This window comes from Myripristis murdjan, chromosome 7, assembly GCF_902150065.1.
Source record: "Myripristis murdjan chromosome 7, fMyrMur1.1, whole genome shotgun sequence".
Taxonomy (NCBI): domain Eukaryota; kingdom Metazoa; phylum Chordata; class Actinopteri; order Holocentriformes; family Holocentridae; genus Myripristis; species Myripristis murdjan.
Window position 1 is genome coordinate 17,526,479 of NC_043986.1, and position 9,848 is coordinate 17,536,326.

The following is a 9,848-nucleotide window of genomic DNA, read 5'->3' on the forward strand; positions in this document are numbered from 1 at the left end:
ATGTGTGTGTGTGTGTGTGTGTGTGTGTGTGTGTGTGTGTGTGTGTGACCTGGGAAAGAAATCCATAACCACTTATGCAAAAGCACATGCAAACTTTACATGCAGTCTCACCACACATTCAAATTGTTACGTTGTTTAATCTCCATCTGGAATTGTTCATTTTTGTAATTGCACCTGAAACGCAAGGGTCTGAACTGAACTGTTTGCCATTCACTGCTCCGACTCAAATCCAACTTCCCCCACATACCAAGCGCACTGCTCAAGGCTTGTAAACATACTCTTGTCTTACAAGCCTGTGCGGTATACACAGAACAATGAAAAAAGATTAGACAGCAAACAGTCTTTCCCCCTCTGTGCTAGCATCTTTCCCACATGCAATCTTGGGATATGGTCAATTACCAAAAGCCCACTCTTTGACAAGCTATTCATTATAATTTGTGCAGCTCGCTATACAACAAAGCAGCAAAGGACTGAAACAGGTTTTGCCTTAACATGTGAAAAACAGAGAGAGGGGAAAGAAATGGCAAGAATAGGATATGAATGCGGGTAAAACATGAGAAACAGCTGCAGAAATATTCCTCCACTGCAAAAAAAAAAAAAAAAAAAAAATCTCAACAAATCATTTGGTCTCATATTCAGTGTTAAAATCTTGTTTTTCTTATAACAAGGTAACCGATATGCCAATGGGATGAGATAATCCCTCTTGTTCCAATGCTAATCAACCTGTTTCCAGAATTGTATTAAATCAAGTGCCATTTACCAGTGGGCTGATCTGCCTTATGCTGAAAAATTCCTGAAACAAGTGCAGCTGCATTGGAAATAAGCGGGATTATCTCTTCCTGCCAGCATATTTTGGCCCACTTTGTTTAAGATAATAAAGATTTTCAGACTTGACACAAGACTAAAAGACTTACCCAGAATTTCCCTGGTTGGGATCAGTAAAGTATATCTGTCTGTCTATCGCTAGAATGGAGGTGTGTTGCAATGTACAGCTCACAACAATCTGAAATTAAAGCTTGTAATTAACTTAAATATGACATTTTGTGCATGCACATGGATATAGAGGACTGGCAGTCCAACCCACCTTTGTGCAAAATAGTGCTTCATTTCTCGGTGCTGCTAATCCTGCACTTCATTGCAAAACACGCATGTGAGAGAAGTGAAAGACAATTTCATATTACAGTGGAAATTAAAGTCAATCCCCTGTGATTTAATTTCATCCATTTTTCATACACTTGGTTCATCACGAAACAACTGAGGCAATTAATAATTGTGTAATGGCATACACACAATGAAACACCTGACTTATTCAATCAATAATAATTCACATTAAGATCAGAGTCAGTGCTCGGTCAAGGAGTCTCTTCACACACACAAACACTACACACATGCACATACACACCAGTGTTCACCCTCCTTGTTGCGTTGAGGAGCAGGGGGGAGGAGAGTGGCTGAGTGACTGAGAAAGAAACAGAGGGGCCTGTGTTTACACTGGCAGGGCGAGCAGCTTGTGAGCCCCATGGAAATGGCCGGTCCACATCTAATGGAGAGAAAGCCTCACTATGACTGACAGGGCCTGCTAGGCTTTCAGGTTCTGCACAATCAGTGTAGCCCATTCCCAATGTGCTTCAGCCTCCAGGGTAGCCACACCAAACAAAACAAATCAGAGAGATTAAAAGGAAATGGTTGCCATACCAGAACCATGGCGGGAGAACGTTACACAGGGTGTGTGTGGTGCACAGAATGCTGGACAATGCAACAAGTTGCTCGCGAATTCGTTGCGTACTACGATTCCAGCACTAATGGAGGAGTTGGAATCGCTCTCTGACACTGTCATTTGTGAGACTCTCTTCATCAGTGATGTATAGTATTTCATCCCCAGAGAGGAAAAAGAATCTACGAATAATCACCGTACATTTCCGTCCTTGTTGTGCTGATATGTTTCCACCACATGGTCCAAGCCATTTTCATCATCTTAAATATTGCATTCAAAAAGAAAATAACCCAGCTCCCAGTGGTCTCACAGAAAGCCACAAATACTAGAACTGATGTTCTTTTAAAATGTCTGTATATTTCAAAGACAATTGACTCAGCTCTCATTATAAAACTTTGGCATTACCTCCGTCCATTCCACAATGCCATCTGTCTTCAGGGAACAGGCAGAACTCTCTGTATTGGCATGCAGATCTCCATCAACGAGCCCAGACAATATTGATTCAGATAATTGCATTTGATGGCTTTCGCCCTTTTTTCACAGCAGCTTTTGGTTCGTAGACTGTTTCATAGAGACAAGAGAGAAGTTCAGCTGGAGAGACAGGGGGCTAGGGAACAGCAGAGGAGAGATTAAAGGGTAAATGATGAACCTACATTCAGACATAAGGTCAGTCCCCATCCATCACAGTCAAAGAAGGGATATGTTCACTACTCCTCTTTGAAACATTCCCTCTCTCTCTCTTGCTCACACACACACACATTCACAGCTAATGAATGGCATGTAATTATGTTATCCTGTTTGCTCAACCGCTGCTTGTGCACTCTGCCTCAATCCCTACATCCACTATCTACCCGCAGATCTCAGGCTGGCTGTACTGTGTTTACTCTCATAGTGGCTTCCACTGGATCTGCCTTGCTTTAGCTCACACTTTAACAGACTGAGAAACTTGAATTGCACCTTTACACTCGGTTGTGCGTACTGCCAATTCCGACCGGCATCCAGCACTTCCAGCACCAAATATAGCAGTATTTCATTCTGTACGATTGCACACTGGCACAAACTCGAACATGTTTTTGTGATGGATTGCTCTTCAGATTGTAATGTATAACAAACTTGAGGGAATTAAATGACTCTAAGGGTATAACATATCTCGTGAGGAGACAGTGAACTAACCCAATTTCCTGAATATCAGGTGACTTTATCTTGTGTCACTTATCATAAAATTATGTTATTCTGTTAAAGGAAACTAAAGAATTTCTAAATCAGAAGGCCCATGGTTGCCATCTAGTGGAGGAATCAAAACATTACTCTTGATAAATGCATTATATTGAATTATATTGGCAAGCAGACAGAAGCAATACACAGTCAATTTATAGCAAAAGTCATGTATTTATTGAAAGGAAAACTCAAGACTGGTTACAAAAATCAAGCCTGGTTAAAAAATGTTCAGGACAATATAAGGTGTAGCATTTTTTATTTCATCAATTCATTCTTATAACCAGCTGCAGACTGCTTTCTCAAATAGTCTGAAGAGTATGGCAACAAAACAGGATTTACTGAACTTTACTATGGTGAAGTGCTATGGTGGTTTTGTATTGCTGAACCCTGCATGGAATCACTCCAATCACACAATTTGGAACAAGGTGGAGTGCGATGACTAATGTGATAAAATTATTATCTTCATCTCGTGATGCATTTCGCTCTTCATTGGTCACAATGTTTTCCTGGATGAAAACAGGGCATGAGCGGCCTACCAGTGGCTTGAGAATGGAAATGAAACGCTTGTAACTTTAAAAAGAAAAAAAAAAGGCAAATACAAGCCCAGCTGAGCATTACAAATTAAGTAACATCACGATGAAGGACCTCCATGTGCACTAAACATTATTTCAGCTGTTATTAGTACTGACCTTGCACTCGGGAAGATAAATGAGCTATAACTAGGAAATAAAGGCATCTCACTCCATCACAGACCCTGCATCATTGACAGAAACCTGGTGTTTCCCTTCCTCAAGCCCGACCCTGCACCTCGTGTGGAATTATTATAAATTGAGGTGATAATAAGATGACAGCTCACAATTACTGTGCCCTCACTCATACAGTTATCAGGTCTGGTGAATTTTAAGGGCTCCATCACTCATGAAGCTCAGTAATTGATAATACTGCAACATTCATTATAATCTTACAGTATCATTTTTAAAAATTGTATTTCTTTATTCTCCAATTTAATTAGTTTATCAGGGATTGGTTTTAGTATCAAAACTCAATGCAGCAGTAGTTCTAAAGGTGTGAAGCAATTAATTTTAGCCTGCTTGCAGATCATATGTAGAACCAGCAGAGGGAACCACTGACACGACGTATAGTGTAGCTCTTCCCTACCTGTAACACTGGTAATGACTTACCAACATGTCATGCTTTCCATAGCAAGGTGCAAAAAAAATGTATGTGGACAACACTGTATAGCCCACATGCAACACCCTTAAAACATACTGGACCAATAGTGCTGGCAATTCCAAACTAGAAGACTGCAAGATGATTTTGAGAACTGCAACAGCAGTAGTAGTGCTCCAGTTTCCTCAAGTGTCTTGAAAATAGTTCCAACTGATGTGGGTCATCAGTTGAATGCCTTTCTGCCACTCAATGTGGGTCCCACTGGTTACCTTCACTGTCTGAAATGGTCTCAGCTCTGCTCTATGCTCCTGGCTGCAGTAGGAATGTTGAATCCAGAGCAGAGCAGGGTCAGTCTAGTGTAACACCTTCAGGCAGCTCCACCACCACAGGGGCACAGTCCTCCAGGTCCGCGTCAAAATCCCAACGGAACTTCTTCGTCAGGTGGGCTTTGAACTTCTCTGCTCTCTTGCGCAGTGTGCTGTCCACCCCAGGCCCACTCGCAAACTGGAAAAAGTCCTGTGCCAAAATAAGTAAGAAAACATACTGTTTATTGTGACTCTCAATAAGGGCTTAACAATAATAATAATGCCCCCCAGGTTAGCTGCAGGACTGGTACAAATTAGTCACTGGATTGCTGCATTGTTTAACTAGCTGTCAGAAAAAGCATTGCGACATGGGTATGAGCATTAGAGTTACCACTGGTAATAGCAATGCATATTAAAAGCACAACACTTGTAAAAAATAAAAATAATAATAATAAAAAGGTATACTTAAGGATTAAAAAGGTATAAACATTTCAAAACAGGCTGTCAGCCTATGTAAACTGCTTGCTAAACTGGCAATTAGTCCACCAGACACCAGATTAAGTAAACAGCAGAAAGGTTAACTAACTGAGCAGGTAATACTATATATCACCATATGGATGTCAGACAGCGTGCATCATCTATAATGCATTGCTCTGGCCGCCTCATTACTCTGAGCTGAACAAATTCTCCACTGGCGCTGATTGGGTGATATTTCTCTTGGTAAACATCAACAGCATGTTCAACAAAAAAAATTAAACTGAATACTTGACTGGAGGTTTTTGTGCGCTTTTTATGTCCTGTAAGTGCAAGTAAAGTCAATACAAAACTACGCACAACATCACATCACCTCTGTGAAGCAGGATTTGAGTGATGAGTGATTTGAGCGTTTGATTAGTGAAAACGTTCAGCTCGGCTGTCAGATAATGACTCCGATTCGGTGCATCTACCTGCAGTGTGGAGGTGAGAAAGTTGTTCTGGGATACTATATCGACAAAGAAGTCTGGCGGGATTTCTCCGAGCTGGTGGTACAGCACGGCGATGAGCCCCAGATACAGGTCCTTCCGGTTGCGCATGGCCTCCTCTGAGCGGCACAGCAGAGCCAGGAGACGCTTCCAGTGCTCGAAGCCGTCGTACACATTTCCAATCAGGAAACACACAAAGGCAAACTGCAGCTCACCTGAGAGGGCAGGGAAGTAATTCAGATTGTTTAGGCTGAAGTTTGTGGTGTTTCTAACATTCTTGCCGTCACTGAATGTCTAAATCATGACCTCCTCCAGGTACTCACCTAACACATTGAGAGGCTGCAGCTTGTGGTGCTTCTCCAGCAGAGTCTCCAGGGCGTAGCTCAGATCCAGGCTGCACTGGGTTATCTGGGCTGGTGTCGCACCAGGAGGGTAGGTCTGCCTCGGGATATGAGAGAAGCGCAGCTCCGTCCCCTCCCTGGTCTTCATCTTGGGGAGCTTGTCAAGGCCCTCTTTCATGCTCTGGCAGGCCATGTCATTCCTGGGCAGATTCTGCTCCAATCTGTCCTTGGTGTGTTTGAGCTGCAGCTCGGGAATGACGTCGCTAAAGGCACACACTCGACCCGACAGGGGCTGCAAATCACTGGCCACCTCCTGGCTCAGGCGGTCCGTCAGGGACACCCACTTCCTCATGACCTCATAGGGATACGGCCCCAGGAACGGGTCCAGGTCCTGCAGGTTGGCCCGGATCCGGCTCACCTCCTCCTCGTTCTGGGAAGCTGAAAAGTCAAAATCTTCTTCTTTGGGATCCCATTTAGCCAAGAGAAGCTCTCTGGGTTTGAGGCTGAGGAAGAGGCCTGTCTTCGGGCCTATCCCCCCTCCACAGCTGGGGGGGCTGACGGAGCAGTAGTGGAGGAAGTGCAGGCCTGGGGGAATCATCTTCACACCCCGGAAGCGAGGACCAACCTGCCAGCTTTTGTAGTCAATGCCAAGCTCTGTGCCCTGAGGAACCCCGAGCAGCACCAGGGTGGCTCCCTCCTCAAACAGCCTCCGGGCAACATCAGGATCCATGTTCACACTGGCCATGTCTGCTGTGCGCACTAACACGCATAAGAAAGCACAGCCGTTTGGCTAAAACTACTAAGAAAAGACAAGCACAGAGAAAAACTAGCTAAATTCTGGCTTCAAGACTGAAGTGAGAGCTTTCCATGCACAAAACAACGACTGGGACGCTCAAGAAATGTATGTGAATAACACGTAGCTAGCATCGACTGAGTAGCTTAAGTTCTTTAACGCTAACAACGGAGATGCTAAAACGGTTACTCGGCGTCTGTAAAACGTTGGAGATTCAATATCGCAACAAAAACATCAATAAAAATGGTGTTAAAAATCTCAGTATTTTTGCATGTATTCGTGATGATGTCTACCAACCAACATTTCTTGTTGATTTTCTCCTCGCTGGAAAATCGTTTTCTTCGAGGCTGTGCAACTCAATGATTCCTCCGGAGAGAAACACCAGTCTGTAAGAAGTGTTCCGTGTCCGACCATAGCGGCGCCGTAGTTGTTTTGTTTGTTTGTTTGTTTGTTTTTCAAGCGGATTTACAAAATAGTAACACCACTGTGATTTCAGAAGAATGAAAAATCACACACTTGTGAGAAGCTCATTTTATTAGTCTATGTGGCCTGTACTGAATGTTGTTATTACTGGCAGAGGATCAGCACCATGGTTATGACATATATGGCTTACAAACATGAAATCAAAAGTTGTGGTTTCCACAATGATTTTTTTTTTTTTTTTTTTTTTTTTTTAAAGGGGTTTGGAAAATGTGCATATTTTGGAACTATCAATGCATTGTGAGTGTTATAGCTTATCTGTGGTCTGTTTCTACAAAACAATTTCATATAACAAAGAAGAGCAATGCTGATAAGAGACTACAGAGTCTGGTATAGTTGTAATAACCTATTAGTTACAGACAATACTGAGAAATTCAGGCTTTGACGCAGGAGCAAGCAAAATATTTTGGGTCATCGGTTATTTTAATTTTAGTAGCCTATTTTCTGTTGCATGCAGAGAACCTTTGGGAAATCCAGCTTATATCTTCATGTGTTTATACCAGGAAAACTCTATCCAGCTTGTGCAGAGATGCTCTGAAGCTTTTCCCAACAAGTGATGAGTGCCTTAATAATTTTGACAAGCTTGTTCCTCTTTCTCTTCTTTCCTCGTGTTTTCTTGCTAGCTTGACAAGAGCCCCTCTTCCCCTGAAAACATACAAACAGAAGAATAGAGTCACTGTCCGTGTCTCCCATCCAATGAACTTTAACACACTTCTCAGCAAAGATCATATCACTTGACGATGTTTGGATATCAGTTTACAGATGACATGAAAATTGAAAACTGTTTTCTCCACCCGGTTTCACATTCAGCTTTTGCTGACATGGATATCCACTCTGTCATCTCAAAGATCTGCTGGATAGCTCAGAAACTGTTGTGTAAATAGTCCAGTAATTTTACCAAAATTGGGGTCAACCTAGGACAAATTGCAAGAGAAGCAAACTCAACTGATTTTGTATCCTCAGTTTGTCCTGGGTGAGGGAAAAAAAGTCCCAAGAAATCCCATTGGTGGAAAGTTTTGAAAATCACCTTTTTATGACCACATATTACCAAAAAACACTGTTTTTAACACACAGGGGAAAAGGATTCAAAATTTTACTTTCAGATATCACTATAAAAATTCACAAGTTGATTACACACACAACGACAAGAAAAAAAGTCAATTACAAGTTCTTTGAATTATTCTGTTTACACATGCATATCACACATTATCTGATTTAATATGCGCTAATAAGGAATATAAGGAATAAATGATAGAAGAGACATTTAAACAGTGAATTAAAAGGTTACTATATATATAGTAACCTTGAATTAAAAGAGTGAATTAAAAGGTTATTATATATATAGTAACCTTTTAATTCACTGTTTAAATATCTGTTCTGGCATTTATTCCTTATATTCCTTATTAGCGCATATCAAATCAGATAATGTGTGATATGCATGTGTAAACAGAATAATTCAAAGAACTTGTAATTGACTTTTTTTTCTTGTCTTTGTGTGTGTAATCAACTTGTGAATTTTTATAGTGATATCTGAAAGTAAAATTTTGATCCCTTTCCCCTGTGTGTTTTTTGGTAATATGTGGTCATAAATAGGTGATTTTCAAAACTTTCCACCAATGGGATTTCTTGGGACTTTTTTCCCTCACTCAGGACAAACTGAGGATACAAAATCAGTTGAGTTTGCTTCTCTTGCAATTTGTCCTAGGTTTTTTCATAAAATGACTGGACTAAAAGGTCTCACCAGGTAATCATGACTGCAGCTGTAAGTGAGCAGTTTCTCCATGCTCTCCACTGGCTTTTCCAAGTCTCCATGTGTCCGGCCCCTGCTCTCACACTGAAACTGCTGTATCATACCATAGATGGAGAGCAAGATGCGATGCGTCTGCCAGGGTGGAGGAAGTGAAATCAGTCCACAGAGTCAAAAAATGAAATAACACTTAATGGTTGCACGCTGAAATACTCTGCTGATGACAATTTATGATTTGCAATTGTATATTAAAGGGTCAGAAAAAGCAGCCGTATCAAGCTGGGATGGGTGAGTAAACCAAAAACCTCTCTCTTTACCCTGTCCATGGTGCTGAAAGAAGGAGGGCTCAGGGTATTATGTGTAGGCTATATTTTGCCATTTACCTTTCCTGAGGGGCAGGGGTCCCTCTCTTTGGAAGTACTAGATGAGGCAGTCAGATTCTGCGAAAGAACAATCACAAGTCAGTCCATCTAAGCAAGTCGCTGCCATTGATAAAAATAGGCAAACTGAGTCACAGCCCCTGTTGGCATTGTGCGCACTGTGGCAAACAGCGGAGGGCAGCATATTACCAGAAATGCAAATATAAACCCCAGGTATCTGCTTACACATTTCATTTCCTCCAACAAAGTGCCACTGTAACCGTGCAAGTACCATTTTTAATTTTTATGGAGTTTAAAAAAACAAACAAAAAAAAAAAAAAAAAAAACAATCAACAAATCAACATGTGCCACAACTTTCCTTGTATTGATTTTATCTGCAACAAAGTGTACATACCAGATTGTGAAGCTCAAGGAGGATGATTTCTCTGTAGGAGCCCAGTATTTCCTTATAGTTACACCTGCGCTTACCACAAGAAAAGCCCAACAGGAGAACCACCAGGACATTACGAAATACAGGGCCGGCCAGAAACTATGTAGAGGAGAGAGATTTGTTTTATTACTGTTATAATTTAAAGAAAAGTCCAGAAGAAATGATGCGTAGGGGGGAAAAGCCGCATGTATCACTCGGGCTCTGCGGGGACGTACAGTGCGCCCCAGCCGGGCGTTTACACAGGCATCCATCAGCCACTTTGACGCAGATGCTATCATTTCCAATGAGAATCCGGCGCGATTTGAAAA

General features: G+C 41.8%; 1 protein-coding gene across 4 annotated transcripts; it reads right to left on the minus strand.

Moving 5' to 3' along the window:
• Positions 1 to 3,069: 3,069 nt before the first annotated feature.
• aar2 (AAR2 splicing factor) lies at positions 3,070 to 6,896 on the minus strand. 4 transcript variants are annotated; one of them, XM_030056181.1, is made up of 4 exons: positions 6,801 to 6,896; positions 5,693 to 6,509; positions 5,355 to 5,584; positions 3,070 to 4,618 (listed from the first exon to the last, which is right to left on the minus strand). In XM_030056181.1, the coding sequence occupies exons 2-4, from the start codon at positions 6,453 to 6,455 to the stop codon at positions 4,451 to 4,453; spliced, it is 1,161 nt and encodes a 386-aa protein (XP_029912041.1). In that variant the 5' UTR covers positions 6,456 to 6,509; positions 6,801 to 6,896; the 3' UTR covers positions 3,070 to 4,450. The 4 variants fall into 4 exon arrangements, with proteins under 4 accessions (XP_029912041.1, XP_029912044.1, XP_029912043.1 ...); XM_030056184.1 differs by having other exon boundaries at positions 5,693 to 6,469; positions 6,801 to 6,880; XM_030056183.1 differs by having other exon boundaries at positions 6,805 to 6,865.
• Positions 6,897 to 9,848: the final 2,952 nt, after the last annotated feature.

Excerpts from the sequence above, each read along its gene's own strand:
- aar2 (XM_030056181.1), bottom strand. The coding sequence starts at position 6,455 with ATGGCCAGTGTGAACATGGATCCTGATGTTGCCCGGAGGCTGTTTGAG. Across the intron at positions 5,585-5,692 it reads GCAGCCTCTCAATGTGTTAG|GTGAGCTGCAGTTTGCCTTT; the intron begins GTGAGTACCTGG and ends CTGCCCTCTCAG. Across the intron at positions 4,619-5,354 it reads TTCTCACCTCCACACTGCAG|GACTTTTTCCAGTTTGCGAG; the intron begins GTAGATGCACCG and ends ATTTTGGCACAG.